Source organism: Vulpes vulpes, chromosome 2 (assembly GCF_048418805.1).
Source record: "Vulpes vulpes isolate BD-2025 chromosome 2, VulVul3, whole genome shotgun sequence".
Classification (NCBI taxonomy): domain Eukaryota; kingdom Metazoa; phylum Chordata; class Mammalia; order Carnivora; family Canidae; genus Vulpes; species Vulpes vulpes.
The window spans coordinates 26848005-26868005 of NC_132781.1; the positions used below are offsets into that span (position 1 = coordinate 26848005).

At 38.2% G+C, this 20001-nt stretch overlaps 1 protein-coding gene across 10 annotated transcripts in view; it reads right to left on the reverse strand.

Annotated features, from left to right (window-relative positions):
* Positions 1-300: 300 nt before the first annotated feature.
* MBTD1 (mbt domain containing 1) overlaps positions 301-20001 on the reverse strand; it is a 66542-nt gene continuing 46841 nt past the window's right edge. For 9 of the 10 annotated variants that reach the window (XM_072747498.1, XM_072747493.1, XM_072747495.1 and 6 more), the window contains 8 exons: positions 19764-19998; positions 19094-19149; positions 18645-18749; positions 13350-13497; positions 12388-12470; positions 11742-11976; positions 11168-11245; positions 301-1428 (listed from right to left, as the gene is read on the reverse strand). In XM_072747498.1, coding sequence (XP_072603599.1) covers positions 1310-1428; positions 11168-11245; positions 11742-11976; positions 12388-12470; positions 13350-13497; positions 18645-18749; positions 19094-19149; positions 19764-19998 — 1059 coding nt within the window. In that variant the 3' untranslated portion in view covers positions 301-1309. Of the gene's footprint in view, positions 1429-11167; positions 11246-11617; positions 11977-12387; positions 12471-13349; positions 13498-18644; positions 18750-19093; positions 19150-19763; positions 19999-20001 lie in introns of all 10 variants that reach the window. The other variant, XR_003234571.2, reaches the window with a different exon arrangement.

Consider the following 20001-nt stretch of genomic DNA (forward strand, 5'->3'; position numbering starts at 1 on the left):
AATTCCTGAGAGTTTAGTTTATGAACCTCACTGGTAAACGCTAGAGCTCTCTCATTCAGTCACAACTCAGAAAGTCAGAAAAATGCAGAGAGCAAACCTTTCACCAATTTACCCTTGTATCCTTTTTTAAAAGGAAGCCATGTGAATTTTAAAGTCAGGGAATGTCTGAAATGGTCCAAATCAGTTATTACTGTTAAAATTAATTTTGAATACAATTAAAAGACAATTCATACTATATATATATATATATATATTTATATATATGGAATTTTAAGAAAATTAAATTCTCTTTCAAATTAGTTTTCTTTTTTTTTAAAACAAATCCAGGATAGTTAAAAGCAGAGCTGGAATGATTTTGAATTCTAAACTGATTTTTGGCTTTAGACAACTTTTAATTTGATCCTACTGGTAATACAGAAGAACATCTGTTTTGGGGTGTGGTGAAACCAAGTATTATCTAGCAGATGGAGGGAAGTGGCAGAGAACTGATCAGAATCCCTCTTGTGGGGTATCTCTCAGTAAGAAAAAGAAAATGGACGAAGGACAATATTGCATTTTCCCCAACCCCTCAACATGTAGACTGAGATCCTGTTGATCTTGTCAACCATTCCAGTTTAACACTTTAGTGTTAGGATAATTTTAATCATTTTTTAATTAAAAGAGAACATATAAAAGTATCCAGAGTTCTTCCAGTTTCATATAGAACTCCAAATAAATTTTCACAGAATGAAAAACATTTCTGTACAAACATTTAAAATGGGCTGCGATAAATGCCAACAAGCAGAATTAATTACCCCTTCCATGATCTATGTGGTGACGAACCCTCCACAAGGGGGGGTTCAGTTGCATATTTCTGCAGCAAAGGAAGCTGGAGATGTGACTGGCCTAACTTCTAAAATCCCAAAATCTCCCAACAGGTACCAAAAAGGTTCATTTGTAATGACAGTTCATTTGCATTTACAACTATATCCTTCTTAAATCATTTCCTTTAATCCTGCTACCTAAACTTTAATCTTACCAAAAAGTTAGAATTTCAGTTGTTAACAATGCACATAAATCCAAACTTGGAAAATATTACAAAATTCTTTCAAAAGCTTCAAATACAACACAAAAATTGTCCATCTTTATAAATTGAAAAATTTCCCCCCACGACTAAAATAGTTTCCCCACCCACCTGAAAAATCTGGAACTGAAATTTTCTATGTTTAGCAAAATGTCCCAGTAGAATAGCCCCGCTGTACAGCTCGATTGATAATAAATCAGTCCTGTGTAAAATTCTTCCCCTCCCGCCCTCAGTTCTCGAGCCTCCTCAGGGCTCTTGTTTGATGTAGAAGTTGGCAGAGCCATTGCTTTCCTGATCAGATGCTCCTTGGAGGAAGTGATAATCCTCTCCGTCTATCAACTCCTCCTTCAGCTGCAATGCAGTCACTGTGTGAAAGAGAGAAATATGTGGGATGTTAGTAAGCTTTTCCAGGATATTCAGGTTACTTTCAATCTTCAGGTTCCATCAGCTTTACAGTTAGTAAGACTTCTTCATGTCTTCAATAATTCTTAAAATTAACCTCCTGAAGTATGAACATTTAATTCATTTTAATTTTTCAAGGAAATCAGCAGTTAGGGTAAGTTCCGAAAAGGAACAATAAAATACTGCATGCTGGACAGCTTCAATGAAATGGTCAAGGTAGTTAACACTTATTTGGTGAGAATTATTAGAATTTGGCTTCAAATGAAGTATTCACTTTTATGTCAACGTCTATAAACAATGACATTTTTCTCATGATTTTAAACTATAATGTTTAAGATATGTAAAAAATATGACCTCAATATAATATTATTTCCAAGGAGCACCTTTATTAAAGACTCCCTGTAGAAAAAAAGATATAATTCTGATAATATTAAAATAGTACTATAAATCATACAAAGTATTCTATCATCTCTAAGATGAGTATTATGTGTATACATAATTTACATACTTATAAAAACAAATGATAAATCTGACATTAGATAACTATATTAAAACTAAAATCATGGAAAACCTCGAGTAGTCACTTTAGGTAAAATAAAACTTTACTGACATTGGCAATGTGAAAATCACTGGCACGAAACAGCTAACATTGCCAATGGCATCACCCAACAGCAGTACTGCCTGAGTCTTTATCTGAGGATTCCTTTTCTTGTTTTTTTTTTTTTTTTTTTAAAAGTAGGTTCCACGCCCCACGTGGGGCCTAAGTTCACAACCCTGAGATTAGACACATGCTCTACCAACCCTGAGATTAGACACATGCTCTACCAACTGAGCCAGCCCAGCGCCCCTGATGACTTTTTAATGAAAACCACCAACAGTATAGGCAGTCCTCAATTGATAAATAGGTCATAGTCCAGTAGGTCTTTATTTTCATGGACAACTGTTTATCATTTTGTAATATTTTCAGTGGGGGTGAGATTTCTTGATAGCCACTGAAGTTCTGCTTGCTAGTCAGAATCCTGACAAGAGGGAGGGCTCTTTCTAATGCATGGGCAAAGATGAAGAGAAAAATTTTTTTGTTGGGCCTGGCAGTGGTCTTGGGCAAAAACTTTAGACTGTTTAATTCTTGAGATTTTCCTCTTTTTTTTTATAAATGCTTTTAACTTACTGTCCCTCAACATCATTACCCAGTAACTTCAGATTGCTCTGAATCCACCCTGAGGCTCATGGCCCACTGGTGCTTCCTACAGAACTTCTACCCTTCAAAAAATTAGTTCCTTACTTTTTAAATAAAAATGATCTCAGCTTGGTGCTAAAAATTAGTCTCATTACCAACCTCTCAGAGACGTGTCCAGGTTTCTTTAAATGTTACTGTTTAACCAAAATTGAGCTGGTCAAATTCCAAATATTTGAAAGAATGGGTGATCTTGTAAGGCTAACAGTAATACTGACTGGAATCTAACCCCATGGTGAGCAGTGCTAGTTTTCTTCCCCATTTCTTTAGCACACAGATGTGTTACATCAGAGGTCACAAACTGTGTCCTTCCCACTCCCCTCACCTGTGTCCCATGGTTCTTTTGAATTTGACTGAATATTCTGAAATAAGAAATTTCACGTAAGACCTGGGAAGGCAGCACAGGCCTGGTGGCTCAGCGGTTTAGCGCCGCCTTCAGTCCAGAACCTAATCCTGGACCCGGGATAGAGTCCTATGTCGGGCTCCCTGCATGGAGCCTGCTTCTCCCTCTGCCTGTGTCTCTGCCTCTCTCTCTGTCTCTCATGAATAAATAAACAAAATCTTAAAAAAAAAAAAAAAAAGACCTGGGAAAGCAGAGAGACTTAGCAACAGGAGGCCAGCATCCTCTAGGGGCTGTAATCAGTGGCAGCTTCCTGGCTGCTATGTTCTTTAGCTGGGCCCCACTTTGCCCCGGTGCCTGTCACAAACGTCTACGTGCAACGTTTGACTCACAGTCCTGCTGGTGTACTACTACTCCCTGAAGTAACCTGTCTGCTTCTTGCAGGCACTACCCTCCAAATAAAAGATGCAGATTGTTTCTTCTTGTATGGGTCTTTCTATTATAACTGGAAGGAAAGGATTCACACATATACAGAATGTAAATTGGGAGCTGCTTATACATAGAAAAATGGTCAATTTATGAGAAGAATTAGAACTCAGAATATTTATTTATTTATTAATTAATTATTATTTTTTAGGACTCAGAATATTTAGATGAATAGTAAGCCAATTAAGTTTCATGAAGCACTAAGTAGACAGTGTCAGCATTTGGAAAAATATTTTTCATCCTGATCTTATAGTTATAAAAGATTAGTTCCCAAAACTGGTCTTTGGGGCACCTAGCTGGCTCAGTCTGCAGAGTATGCAACTCTTAATGTTGGGGTTGTAAGTTTAAGCCCCACATTGGGTATAAAGAGTACTTAAAAAAATCTTAAAAAAACAGTGGTCTTTGACATCTTATTTAATAATTTAAAGAATAAAGAATAATCTTTTGAGAGATGTCAATTCATTTCATCTTACTTTGGTACTTGTTTTGGTAATGGAATTTCATAGCCCAAAGACAGAAAAGCGAATACACTATGCCTGCAGTAATAGCAAACACTAATCAGACTGTTGAAAGTCAAAAGCAAACAAAACTGTGCAATTCTTTTTTTTTAAATTAAAAATGCTTTTATGGAGAGTATTGAGTATGTAATAGTTATCTTTCAAATCTAACCAATACATATTAATTGTTAAGGACATTTGAATAATACCATGAAAATAAACACAAAAGAAAAACCCCAAGTTTCATTAAAGGTGCAGTACCCACAATAAAAGGTTGATTAAAACAAATCTTATTATAAGATGGTCAGATGGCTACATGAATGAGAAAAGAACTCCCGTGCTTCAAGACCAAACATGTTCCATTCAAATGGATGTTAATTGTTTTGTTTCTTGAATGTCAGAAAGGTAAGTTGATATTCTAAATAGTTCTGAAACTATTTGCGTTTATTATTAATGAATTTCTGTATTATGCTTCTATGCATGTTAAAATATGAAAACAATGTGCTTAAAAAAAAAGTAACTCAAGATAAAGGTGAAACATTCACTCAGATGTGGAATGCTTTGATGTAAAGTTTCCCTGTTTCATGAAACCTAAAATAAAACCTGTCTGGTATCTTTATGCTAATCATCTCTCCTTTCCAGGCCTTATTCTCAAAGAATGATGGATAAAATAAAATAGGTCCTGTGGGTGAATGTCACCTTCCATGCAAGTGCATTTTCTTAGCTCCGTTTTTAAAAGGAAGTCACCTTGCTGACTCTAATCACGAACATCTCAGGAGATAAACTGAAGCTGAAAGTCCTATTTTCCTAGCTGGAAGTCCACAAATAATATACTCTCAGTAGCTAATCAAACTGCAGCTTTCAGGTAGTTACGACAGGAACACAGTGCCCACACAGTTTTAGCAGAGTAGAATCACACCAAGCCCCACAAGATGTACCCCCAGCTCAGAAGACACTACAGACACTGATGGAAGAAGGAGACCTGGTGCTTTCCATCCCATGTGTCTATCTAAGTTCTTGGGTTTTGCCAATCCTAGAAGTTCTGTTTTATACGAATCAATAACCTCTCACAAAACCCGATACACATCTTCCAAATCAGCCTAATGCTCAACGAAAACACCTAAGTCCAATAAAAATTCAAACATATTCAGAGCTCACAAGATCTATACTCAATTACTTAGGTTAAATAAGACTATTTCATAAAAAAACAAGTATAAAAACAAAGTTAAAGAGACAAGAAAAGAAATTGAAGTGCTCTTTAGACTTTGAGCATTTTTCAAGGAAAGAACAGATAAAACTTAGATTTGCAGTCCTAACCTATTTTTTTTATACAAAAAAGGTATAGTAATTTCCTCTAGATAGAAGGGTAACAAAGTGACCTTCAGAGAGATGGACTAGGGAGGAAGAAGATAACTTAATACACTGGTATGGAGGCAAAAGTTAAAGCACACATCTTAAAAGGCAAAAAAAAAAAACAACCAAACAAACCCAAAATCTTAGAAAAGCCAAAACCCCCAAAAACTTTAGGTATAAAGATATTATCAAACAGAGGAAGAAGAAGAAAACAGAGTATTAAGTCCCATCAGCATTTTCAATATACAAAAGGCATTTTGAGGACTACTGATTAAATAAAGCCATCGAGTTTAAAAGCAACAGTTAGGACACCACAGAATATATGCCAAGGCCTGGACGACTCTGGCCGTGAAGCTGTCTCTCCATACTCATGTCTGAAGTTCATCACATGCAAGTGAAGCTTTCTGATATTCTATGATAATACGTTTGTTCTCAGCAAAAGGGTAAAACCTTTTGCAGCTTTCCTGACAATCTACTAGCTTGGCCAAACCAATTAAATTCAAATTAAGTGTCACTTACTGAATCAGTGTAAAATAAACATGAAGTTATGGGAATGAGGTTAGTCAAATTCAACACCAAAATATTGGAGATACAAGTATTTATCTCCAAGTTCATATTATTCAACTACAATGGTGGTCAGTGTCACCACCAGGACCCAAATTCCATAGAAACGCAAAACACATTCTTCCTAATGAATGAGACACTGTGGAATGCTATAAGCAAAGCCTCATCTTTGGCTCTGATTAATCAGGCTGATCCCTAATGGTGTATCTTTCCCCCAGGTCAAGTCACATGGAATTCTGTGATGGAAAATGTTCAACTATTTTAATAAAACCATGAAACAGTACAAGTTGTCTCACAATTCCATCAACTGAAATGAGCTTGATCCTAACTGAAGCTCAGAAGTGGTTTAAAAGAAAATAAAAATCTCTCCCTGATGACTCAACTTAGTGATGTGACTACCAAGGACTAGTGAGGATGAAGTTTTTAGTTGAAAGAAAAAGAAAATTTTAATGAGTCAGCATCTGTCATGCCGGATCATGCTTTGTCTCCCACCACCCTGCCCAGACCTTCACCCCCTGTAGTACCTGAGGTGCTGATATGACTATTACCTGTTTTGAGGCTGGGACTGAACTCTCGGCTAGTGCTGGGAGGTGGGAAGGCCTCCGGGGCTGTCTGTGCTGGAAGGGTTCGATATGGAGGAGGAGTCAACTCTTCGTCACCAGAGAAGCTCCTCCGCACCCCACCTGTCATAGGCAGGCTCGACAAACTGACAGGCTTCTTCCCAACTGGCATCTTCCTCTCTAAATATCAAGTCAAACTAAAGTAAGCTTTTACTTACACGTGTGGTAAGAAACGTGCATTATAACTAGGAAAGATTGTGTTGCATAGGATACTCTGAAAAGAGAACCAACTATGCAAGGTCTGTATTTCTGAAAACAAGGAATGTGAATGTGTGTACGTGTGGGGGTGGATGTTCAGAGGAATGACCAGGGAGATTATTTCTAGTCTCTGAGAGCCTGGTAATCCTGGCTCCTGACTCTTAAATCAATTTAAAAACAAAACAAAACAAAACAAAAAACCAAGGGAGGGCACCTGCCGGCCCAGTGAGTGGAGCATCTGACTCTTGATTTTGGGGCTGTGAGTTTGAGCCCCACACTTGGTGTAGAGATTACTTAAAAATAACATCTTAAAAAAATTAAATAAAACAAAGCAAAATGAACTACCACCTAGAACATTCAGTGTGGAGAATAGCTGGCTAACTTCCTTCAAGAACATTTTATCTAAAAAGGGGAACCCTGGGTGGCGCAGTGGTTTGGCGCCTGCCTTTGGCCCAGGGCGCGATCCTGGAGACCCGGGATCGAGTCCCACGTCGGGCTCCCAGTGCATGGAGCCTGCTTCTCCCTCTGCCTGTGTCTCTGCCTCTCTCTCTCTCTGTGTGACTATCATAAATAAAAATAATAAAAAAAAAAAAAACCAAAACATTTTATCTAAAAAAAAAAAAAAGAACATTTTATCTGAGGGGGGTTGAAAATCCAATGGTAGAGAGAGAAAGTTTTGAAACTCTCCTTGTAGAGTAGCATTTCACTGCCCATACAAAGCCAAACAACACTGGCTTTCAGGGAGAATCCGACAGTTGAATAAATGGATTATCTGGGTGGCAGAATTTTACTGATATGAAATGTGTTGTCCTACCTTTTGGTTTATAATCCAGTCTTTTAGAAAACACTTATAATTCTTACTCTGAAAAGCATTTCTAAAATTGAAAGCTTGTTGCCTGCAAGCAATCTAATTTCTTTTGAAACACCTTTTGGTTAGTTTCATAAGCAAATATAAGCCTTCAAAGATTTACAGGATGCTTTCACCAGCAAAAAAAAAAAAAAAAGGTAATCTAAACTTTGCAAATACTGAACCAACATATTGCATTAGTCAGGTTGAAAGCTGAAGGATACTTACATATCTCTGGGGCTATAAATTATGTTTTCTTCCAGAGTATACAAATGACCCAGGCAAGTGCAATCAGAGATTATGCTTCACGAAATCAGGACTAAAAGATAAATCTAAGTCAGACAGTATTCCTATGTAAATGGTCTGGAAACTAAGTTGCTAGTGAGTACACATTCAACTCCCAACTGCCATACCAAAATCATGTGCAGCAAATCATTTACACCTTTCCTAATGTAGACACACCCAGAGGTAAACATCCAAAGAGGCTCTCCAACTCTCTACTATTTATAAAAAATAGCCCCTGAAGATGGTTCAGAAATCAGTGTGCTGGGTTCCCTGCTCTAGAATTACTAAACCTTGAAAAATATGGCTTTCCAGATTGGACAGACCACACGCATACAACTGTCTATCTGATCCTCCTGGCAGAGTGGCGGAACATTACTCTTATTTTTCAAAAGCACTAGTTGATAGTTATCTCTTTATAGCATGAACACAGATCACTGCAAAACAAGCCAGAACAATGAAGCCAATCAAGTATCTATTTCAGTTAAAAAACAAAAACACCAACAATAACCAAACAAAAACACTACCAAAGAACACACTGATGGATGATTTTAGGTACATAAAGCCCAAAGAGCTAGAAGATGAAACCAGAGCCAAAAAATAATAATCTGTAAGCAAACTTAAAAACGAAGGAGTTTGTGGCTGATCTGCTAATGATACTGCATGCAATGGATAAATTAGGTTTACAGACTCCAAATTCTTTATTTGGGCAAGTCAAGTTTTGCAGGAAAAATTTCTAGTGAACTATCTGGTGATGAATGCAAAAAAATAAAAGAATACCCTTGCAATGAAGATTGCTTCTTCTTTATTCTCACGGCACTGTAATTCGCTATCCTCAATTCCAAAATTCACAATTTTTCTGTAAGACTTTGGCAATAAAACCAGACCTCACTGGTGATACTATTTATAATCTTTATTTGGCCCCTTTAATGTAAACATTTACATTTATACTGCTTCCGAAAATGTGCCAGAGTCTGTAACGGGTGTTACATAATATATGCTGCACACACTGTACTTTTCTAAAACCTGAAAAGTTCTTAATTCCAAAACACATCTGGTCCCAAGGATTTCTAATAAGGACTGTGGATTCATAGTCCTTTCCCTTTCTACGACTAATTCTATGACTAAAGGACAATTTAAAGGCATTAGAGATGATGTTGTAATACGAAGAGCTATTACAATGTTACAGATAAAGAACATGATGTATTTACAGCTAAATTCATTTTCCCAGTTAATCCAGAAATGTGGTAGTATTAAACATTACTAAAAACTGGCATATTGGGATGTCTGTGTGGCTTAGTGGTTGAGCACCTGCCTTCAGCTCAGGGTGTGATCCCAGGTTTCTGGGATCAAGTCCATATCGGGCTCCTTGCATGGAGCCTGCTTCTCCCCTCTCTGCCTATGTCTCTGCCTCTCTCTCTCTCTCTCTCATGAATGAATAAATAAAATCTTAAAAAAAAAAAAGAAAGAAAAAAACCTAGCATATTGCTATTGTCACTTTATTAGTTTCATACTTCTTCCTATGGTTCCTGGCCCATTAATTCAAAATTGTTAAACCTTTAAACTGGAAACACACCAGCAAGAGTCACATTGAGGGAGGCATTTGAATTGTGTACCCAATGCTCAGAAATTTTTTTTTCAGAAATTATTTCTAAAAAATATGGCATAGAGTAAGAAATGTTCTTAATTCAGCACTTTGGAAAGAAAATCCTGAAATCTTGGTCTTGTCCAGCGGAAAGTGAAAAGACAAGCTAGTGCAGCCTGTGCCATCCAACCTCAGAAAAAGCTTTAGTGATCACATGCAGTATGGTTTGTCCACTGACAAAACCACCATGTGAATTCTTCCTCATTTCCAGACACATGAGAATTACTTTGATCTGCCTATCTGACAATATTCTCTAAAGTTCTTTCAGGTGAGTATCAAACCTGGCAAGTGGCTAGTGAGCAAAATAACTAGATAAATAGGAGGCCTATACCTCTAATATAAAAGAGAGGGTGAGAGAAAGGCCTGGAGGCTATGGCTATGGAGGCTGATGTGGGTTTCATGCCAGGACACGAAAACACCATGGCAGTGGCTGGTATAAGATTTTAGTCACCCAGGGAAAACAACTATAAACCAACGACTATAATCAGAAAGTAAGGGTATATTTGATTCTTCACGCTGCTTCAGTTTCTTGGTTGTTAATAAGAGAGAGATTAACACTTATTTGAACATGTGGCAAGTCAGATGGAAAAATAGGTTTTACTTTAAAACCTTAAATGTACTTTTGACTTTTAAAAACATCTTTATATAAAAATAGTCTTGGGACGCCTGGGTGGCTCTCAGGTCGTGATCGTCTTCTTCTCTAGGGACTGAGTCCTGCACTGGACTCCCTGAGGGGAGCCTGCTTCTCCCTCTGCCTATGTCTCTGCCTCTGTCTCTCATGAATAAATAAAATCTTAAAAAAAAAAGTCTTATTTCAGAATGAAATATTTCATGACAAGTGTCACGAAGAGAAAAACCTGTGGCTTCCTAGGGTGTGGGGCAAAAATTTTAAAATAATCAAATAGAGCTGTCAATATATTCTATATTATTTTGGCTACTAAAGCCAATAAGCATTCATTGTAAGGTAAAATATGACATAGAAAGCAAATTTATTTATTTGTTATTTTTAAAAAAGATTTTATTTATCCATGAGAGAGATGGAGAGAGAGGCAGAGACACAGGCAGAGAGAAAAGCAGGCTCCATGCAGGGAGCCCGATGTGGGACTTGATCTCAGGACTCTGGGACCACACCCCGAGCCAAAGGTAGATGCTCAACTGCTGAGCCACCCAGGCATCCATAGAAAGCAAACTTAGAAAATTTTTCTGAAGCCTGACTTTGTTAGCCATCAACTTTCTTGTCTCATTCTAGACAGAAAGTTTTGGTTTATAAGAAGGATGGGTTTCTTAGGCTTTAAGTCTGTTGTAAATATCAAGCATTTCTTTAACTTTTTTTTTAAAGATTAAAAAAAGGATTAATTTTCAGTAGGTTTACATATTATTTCAAGAACTACTTGTACTGTATTCTTTACCATATATATTTTAAAATACTATGGTGATAATTTTTCCTGCCCGTTAAAATATAAGAGTTTCTGTTTATTGAAAAGGTTTGCCTTTTATGGCATACTGCACCTTTAAGCAAAATACATAATGCACAGTCATAGGCTCTCACAGGGATATTAGTTTATATGCAAGAATACTGTGACCCCAATTGGTTAGCAACTTAGGAAATGTATATAAACACCATGTGGTGACCCACTTTTCTTATGTCCTTTGTATTGCTGGGACTTAGCCTTTTTCTTCTGTTTTGATGAACCTGATTGGCTTTCTCTTGATGCTGAAAAATAAAATGGAAAATTGGTACCAAGTAAGCATTGCAAACACATGAATCTAAATACAATTTAAGATGAATTATCTTTACCAAGGCCATTATACTTAAAAAAGTACAAGATGCTTTGAAAATAAGGGCGCTTGTTCTGTAAAACCCAAGACACCAGACAGATTCCATTATTTATTCAATAAGCACTTATTATATACCAGTAAATGTTAGCCTGTAATTTCAAACTCATTAAAACAAGTCTAGATGACTTTGGTGGGTACTCTTACTGTGGGGTTTCTATAGTCATCATGTAATTGACTACTGAGTTCACACTGCTGTGGTACTCATGGTCTGATTCTGTGATATTGTTGTTGAGTCTTAAGATCTTACCTGGCAACCAATCAGACAAAGGTATATTCTTGTCCTGTGAGCTCACAAGATGACTTATGTGAAACAGTCCTCTGGAGAATTGCGGATTTTTACAAAAGGACACCTTTTCTGTATACCAACTTACACTGTGACGCCGGAGGCTGTAGCTGATATCCGGTTAATTGACACCACCCTACAGGATAGAGGTCAGGGGACTCACAGTCTACCCACTGATCATATTCTTCTTCCCATCCATCAAAATGTATCCTCAAGAGACGATGAATAATTCGAGTTACTGTGGCTACACATATTAACCGTGGCTCCATGAGATCTACTGCTTCTAATTTCATTCCTACACGAAATCCGTGATTTGGAACATCCTGACACAGAGAAGCAGAGTATTACCACGGGTGAAAAAAAGAATGCATGAGTTCACAATCACCGAGAGAGAGAGAGAAAAAAAAAAAAAAGCAACATAACCAGATAACCTAAATTAAACCAAAAAAATTGCAAATGATTCTTTAGTTATTAAAACATATGTAGGTGAAGTATTTAAGAACTGATTAGGAAATGTATTCATTTCTATTTTACTCAGATTAAAAATGAAGCAAAGTTTGAAAATAAGCTTCATTTCCTAGGTAAAGAAAATATGTTGTTTTATTACTATATACTTGTTTATACTAATTTCCATTAAGAATTTCTAATATAAACCAAAGACATTTTGATCAACAATGATTTGCATTTGTGAGGCATCAAAAAACTGTACATATTATGCCATTATTCAAATTTACCTTATTAAATAGTTTTACTGGTGCTGCAATGGAGCCAGTTTCCCTGAGGTAGTCAAACCATTTAAAAGGAAGTTTTGTATAACCTGAAAAACACACCTGATTTAATCAGCAGTTCATTTAAAATTAGCAAAATATTAAAATGTAGATAAAAAACTGACTCATTACACACTAAGATCTCAGGTTTTAGATTTTATAATAAACTTTTAACTCTTGCCCTAATACTGTCAAACGCAGTCATTCCTCTGTGTTATAAGGATTTCATTCCATTTCTAGACAGACACAGGTGCACCTACTTACCTAATGCAAAAGTGTCTCAATCCTTTTACAGACCTTTGCTTTTAAAATCCTACACTTAGGAGAGTATAGCATTTCATATTTCACAGTGATATTTTTCTTTCTTTTCAAGTAAGAAAACTGGCTGGGCAAATACTATTTTTATAGACCTCTGTTTTGAGTTTTCCTCCCTTCTTTTCTTAGGAGAAAAACACGAGGCTCAGATATTGAAATTAGGAAAGACACTGGTTAAGCCTTGAAAGCTATTTAAGGGTAAGTCTTTTTTTTTTTTTTTTTTTTTTTAAGCCACATGATATTCTAAAGATGGAAACTTGCTTTCCCTCAAAGGCTTTAGCATGTATCTATTTTTAACAAAAGTTCATGTGTACAATTACCTACATCGCCATCTCAACAGGGCTTAGAGAATACCAATTCATATTATAAAATGTACAGATGCTCAGGAAAACTATACTAATGTAATTTATTAAAGCTAGCTAGAATACAGTGCCTTATATTTTTAGAGTACCCCTCAGCACTTGGTATGGATATGTACATTTAAATGTACATACACACATGTATCATAGGTTCACAGAGTAGAAAATCCAGGGCTGTGTTAAATGATATTAGTAGATACCACGCAAAAAAAGAGGGCAAGGATGAAGACCCAGTGTACATATAGGATGAAGTACCTCTAGGTGGAGTGAGCTCAATCATGTTAATTTCACAGAAACCAACAGGGAAAATCGAAGGGGAGGTTGCATGATAACAGAACCAGTCAGATCCATCTGCTGCTTCTGAGCCATCGATCCCAATCATCAGGAATCCATCAGCCAGCACCTTTTCAATGAAGAGAATTCCAAGTATTTGAAATTAGATATCACTACTATAAAGTGATCCTTTAAGTGATATTCTAAAAGAAAGGAAAATGTATTACATAAAGGTCTCTGAAAAGTGAAAAATGCTTCTTCACTGAATTGTGTTAGTAACTGAAATAGTAACGAGAAACCTCCACAGATTGCGGTGTGTACCAGAACAAAAGCAGGGTTACACAGAAGTGACTTCGGAGGTCTAGGACAAACAGTGCCTTTTGCCAATAGTAAGGTGCTGGCTGTTGTGGCCCATGAAGCAGGGCCCAGTGCTCCTCTCCAATTTAACTGTCTAGTCTCGGTAGGGTTCTGAGTCCTACTCAGTATAACTTTCCTTCTGATTTAGCAGAAAGGGGTTTTTCCAAACTTTTTTCCACCTTTACCAATCCTCCACTTTACCTCTCTTATGCTACAGATACCCATGCTCCTGTGTAAGAATCTAAGGCCACCCTGTGCAAGGGTCCCCGTACTCCTTTCTTCGTGCCCCTGGCTGTTTTGAGATGTAATACCCTACCCCCAACACAAACCTTTCCATCATGTCCTATTACTGCTGGAACTTTGCTCCACAAACACTATTTCTTATACTCTAATGTCTTTCAAGATCAATTTTAAAATATTTTATTTTGAAACAGTTCACATTTACAGAAAAGGTACAACAGTATGATGAACTTCTACATACTTTACCCAGAGATCCACTTCCAAGTATATTCTATGTAACTCTTTGCAGTCTGATTTCTGTCCCAAACCTTCTACAATGCTAAATTCACCAGTGACCAAGTTTGTCAGATCTATTGCCTTTCCTGCAACACTTACCCTCCTCAAATCTCAGCCTCCCTGAAGTATCTCATACTTGCTGACTACTCTCAGCTTTCTAAAATGTTTTCTCCCTGACTCTCATGTAGTTTACTGGCCAATCTTTCCACCTCTCCTGTTTGGTGATGGTCCTGTTGGTGGCATCTTCTTACCTCCACAACCCTTACATTTCTGATGTTGGCCCTTTTCTTTCGATGTTGGTGATAGCACCCCCACACACTGTGTCAGAAACCAACACTAGGCCCACATCTCCTCCAGTTTTATCAGGAGTTTGTCTCCTCTGCGGGCTCTTAGTCCTGTCTTTCCCCTACTGTGTGCTGAACACACCCTCTGAGAGTCCATGCAGGGTGTCAGAGCCAGCTTCAAAGGTAAGCAAGCACCAGGTCCCATGACTCCCCTTAAAGTCATTCCTTCTGTGTATGTCATGAACTCCCTTTCCACCACACTGAGAACAATGCTTTCAGGCTTCCTCTTTGGACATTTCCCATCTTACACAGCTTAACTTTCTTTTGTTATGACCTCTGTTCACACAGGAAAGCCTTTCCAACTTACCTTCTCACTAGAGAAAGCTTAGATGGCCTGACCAAATATTCAAAGCCTGAATGACTGGGCACCTGGGTGGCTCAGTCGGTTAGGGATCTGCCTGCAGCTCAGGTCATGATCTCAGGGTCCTGGGATTGAGCCCCATGTCAGGTTCCCTGCTCAGCAGGGAGCCTGCTTCTCCCTATGTCCCTCCCCCTGTGCTGTCTCTCATTCTCTCTCCAGGATAAATAAGCAAAATTTAATCTTATTATTTATTCATGAGAGACACAGAGAGAGGCAGAGGTATAGGCACAGAGAGAAGCAGGCTCCCTCTGGGGAGACCAATGTGGGACTTGATTCCAGGACCCCAGGATCATGACCTGAGCCAAAGGCAGACGCTCAACCACTGAGCCAATGCTCAACCACTGAGCCAATAAACAATTAAAAAAAAAAACAAACAATACCCAAGCCTGTGTGACCTGGTTCCACATTACCTTTTAGTCTCTACCTTCATGTGCCTTTCTCCTAGTTGTTTCTCCTATGTTGGATATATATATAGTAACTTCCTCTTCCAGCTTAACAGATTTGTCTGCACCTTGGGAAAGGGCTATCCTCACTCACATGGGATTCCTTTCCCCTTTTCTAACTACAGCTGACTGAAGTGGGGACTAGTGCCTACCCTTTAGAGACTAAGCCAGAGGCTGAGCTCAGCTAGTATCTTTCTCAGGATTAGGATTAACAGACACAGAGACTGCTGTCAAATCATGGGCTGGAGTTGGAACTGAAAGCCCATCATACAGAATGGAGCTAGCAGCCACACATGGAGACTGAGTGATTAGAACTCCAACTAAAAGAGTGAAAGTAAAGTGGCAGAGACTCAGAGCAGAGAAGGGATGGAACAAAGAGGCCCCGAGATATGGAGAAATTACCACTGAGTTTATGGCTTTCCAGTTCTCATCCCTGTGTCCTTGCTTGTCTATGAGACTGCCCTGTCCTTAGGGTAACTCTCCTAAAGCTAACTTGAGGGAGTTGCTGTTCCTTATAAAAGCTTTGACCAGGATACTCAGGGCAGCCTTTTGTCAGGGGAGTAGGGAGGCAGTGGTGGGTAGAGCAAGCACATGCACAGGGAAGGGACAGAGGAAGAGGGAGAGAAAATCTTTTTTTTTTTTTAAAGATTTTATTTATTTATTCATGAGAAAAGAGAGAGAGAGAGAGAGAGAGAGAGGCAGAGACATAGGCAGAGGGGGAAGCAGGCTTCAGGCAGGGAGCCCAATGCAGTACTCGATCCTGGGACTCCAGGATCACACCCTGGGCTGAAGGCAGGCGGTAAACCACTGAGCCACCCAGTTGTCCCAAGGAGAATCTTAAGCAGGCTGTGTGTGCGGAGCCCCACATGAGATTTGATCCCCCACCCATGATTGTGACCTGAGCCGAAATCAAGAGCTGGATGCAACTGGTTTGATGTGCACTGTGTGAACAACTTGTCTTACCCTACACCCTGCCTACACCTTCCCACCTTGATTCATTTGTGCACATCCTCTTTCTATAAGTTTCCTTCCTGCATCTCTGTGGGGCTGCTTTTCCCAACCGTCAAGACGAAGTTTTCAAATCTCTTCTCTTCTATCCAGCTTTCCCTAATTTCTCTGAGACATTGTAATATATCCTTTATTTGAATTCCAACAGTACTGTGTACCTTTCTTTTTTTTTTTTTTAAAGATTTTATTTATTTATTCATGAAAGACACATACAGAGAAAGGCAGAGACACAGGCAGAGGGAGAGAAGCAGGCTCCATGCAGGAAGCCCGATGTGGGTCTTGTCCTGGGACTCCAGGATCATGCCCTGAGCCAAAGGCAGACGCTCAACCACCGAGGCACCCAGGCATCCCTACTGCATACCTTTCTTAAGTTATAGTTGATCCGGAATCAAACTTCCTTGTACATATCTTACCTTGTTCTACAAGACTGTAGGCTTTTTAGAGTCCAAACTGAACCTAGCATGGCATGTATAAACCAAGTAATTTTTGAGGAAAGTTTGATGCTATACTCATTGGACACTTCATTCTCCTTTCATGGCAGAGAGCATGGTTTAACTGCACTGGTTCCCATATCTGACTGTCAGAATCACTGAGAGAATTTCATCCTTTTTAGACAAATACATTATCATGTGTAATACTTCTTGTGATTCTGATTAAGCAGATACAGAGTAGCTCACAGAAATCTGTTTTTTATTTATGTATTTATTTTTAAAAATAATCTTTAACAACATTTTTTACATTAAAAAAAAAAGGGATTTTATTTACTTATTTGAGAGAACATAAGCAGGGGGAGGGACACAGAGGGAGGAAAAGGGAGAAGCAGGCTCTCTGTTCAGCAGGGAACCTGATGTGGGGCTTGATTTCAGGACCCTGGGATCATGACCTGAACTGAGGGCAGAGGCTTAACTGACCGAGCCACCCAGGTACCCTTAAAGGTAATCTTTTTTTTCTTCCCTTTTTTAGGTTTGAGAGAGAGCAAGAGTGTGTGTGTGGGGAGGGGCAGAGGCAGAGAATCTCAAAGAGACTCCGTGCTGGGCATGGAGCCCAACGTGGGGCTCAATCTCATGACCCTGATATCATGGTCTGAGCTGAAAGCAAGAGTTGGATGCTTAACAGACTGAGCCACCCAGGTGCCTGGGAAATCTGTTTTAAATCATAGTAGGTGATTCTGATCACTAGTCAAGTAAAGAGGAAGAATAAAAGCTTGGTGCCAATCCCATCTAGCTGTGTGACCTTGAGCATAAGAGGCTGGGACATGGCAGCAATCATAATCATAATTTTAATTCTTTTGACTCAAGGCTTTAAACTAGGTTGAAATGCAAATCACAATTTAAGCTGTAGTCTTATGTAAACAGACTCTGGATCAGTGGTTCTTAACCATGGCTGTACTGGAGAATTACCTGGGGATTTACAAGAAAAAAAAAAAAAAGGCCAATGCTAGGGCTCCCTAGCAGACTAATGAAATCCAAACATGCGTGGTAGGCATTTAAGAGGTCTGGTCACCTGTATTTTTCTTAAGTTTCCCAAGGTATTCTGATGCCTACTTAAATTGAAAACCACACTTCTTGATTTTTTCACAAAAGCAGCTCAACCACCAAGAAGAAAAAAGAGAAGAAAAAAAAGAAATAAGAAAAGAAAGAGAAGAAGAAAAAAAAAAAAGAAGAAATAAAGTACTATCAAAAGAATAATAAAGGCACAAAAGGAAATAAACTGGAAACTGAAGATAAACTTGGCCTAGTCACAATTCTGTGTTGGGGGCACCTGGGTGCCTCTGTCGGTAAGTGTCTGCCTTCAGCTCTGGTCATGATCTTGGGGTCCTGGGATTGAGCCCCATGTTGGGCTCCCTGTTCATCAAGGAGTCTGCTTCTCCTCTCTCTGCCCCTCTCCTCTGCTCATACTCTTTCTCTAATAAATAAAATCTTTACAAAAAACCCCCAAAACAAAAAAATAATTCTCTTGGATTAGCTTTGAGCAGAAAGTAACTTAAATATTCTTCCTCTTAACTCAAGATATATGTATTTCCATAAATAAAGGCAGCAGACTCAAGATGACAATCCTGACAAGCCACATAAAAACACTGATATGAAAACTGAAATTTATTTTGAAATTACTAGTATCCTTCTCCCAAGTGAAGATCCAGATATATACCTTGTATGTCAAAATGAGTATATTAAGGGCCTCCTCCTCCTATTACCTTAAGACCAGTTCTTACAAATGCATTTCTGTATTTTAAAACCTATAGTCTTACCTTTCTAATAGTCGCGACACATATTGTGGAAAGATTTAATGGGTCTATAGCTTCCAATTTCATTCCTTCCTTGAACCATTCCCCACTCTGGTCTACTTCTTTTACCTAAAGAATTACATGAAAGCACATCCACTGTTACAAATGTTATCATTTTAATAATTAAAATATTACCAAATTGAAAATGTTTATCAGATGAAAATACCAAAATGCCTTTTCCTACCTACCTAATATTGTAACTCAAACCTCCGTTAGAGAATATAGAGAATTCAGGCAAATAGACAGAATTTAAGAGTAATTATAATCAATAGTTGTGACACCTATGGATCACAAGGTCTTAATCCTTTTATAAGTGAACAAATATAATTGTGATTTCCATTATTTTAGGAAAAAACCCACAACCCTCTTTCAAACCTAATTTACAAATGAGGGTTCTTATAAAAACTTCTTACCTTAGCAAATAAATGTGGTGGTGTATCAAAATGTCCATCCTGTTTCTTTGTAATATCTACAAGGAAAAGTTACATACTAATCTGTCAGCATTTGTGAGAAGACCAAAACCACGTTTCTTTGAAGGTTTCAAACCCACAAGGTATGTATACTCTAAAACACGGCAGAAATACATGCCTTCTACATATATGGTGAAAAATATCCTCTAATAGTCTTCCTTTCTTCTGAGTACATGTGCTATTAAATACATTCAGCCAGTCAGAATGCTGGTAATTCCCTAGTTAGGGAATCACAACTTTAGAAGTATGCTTTATGTGTGTTCAATATTAAGTCTAACCACATTTAATCTTCCTCTTTTGATTAAAACTGAATGCAAAGGGAATGGCTACCTTTAGATCTTTCAAATGGGCTGGACAGGAAAAGTGTAAGACAATAAATGTAGTTGTGATGAAAAGTACATTATATTTGAATTGCGAACAAGTGGAAGGAATATAAATATATTAGGACACTCATATTCTGGTGTGAACCTTCCCTAAATTAAGATAGAATGAGCAGCCCAGATAACTAGAATGCTATTTCTGATCTCTACTATTCTGTAGAGAAAAAATAACCAAGTAGTACAATTTAGCTTCAATGATGTTTTCAACAGGTGGTCTTGTGACAAGTGCTTACCAGATCTTTTGAATCGATGGCCTATGCTTCGAGACCAACCGATATGATGGATTAACGGGCTGTGCATATGGCACCAGAAGTCATCTGTTCTATCTTCACTCTCTTCATACACTAGTCTTAATCTTCCTCCAATTACACTTTCCACCACTGCCACGCGTGTGCGACACAAATGCCTCTTGTCAACCACTTCTACTCTCATGCAAGGTTTGAAAGGATACTGCATACTCTCTGAAACCTT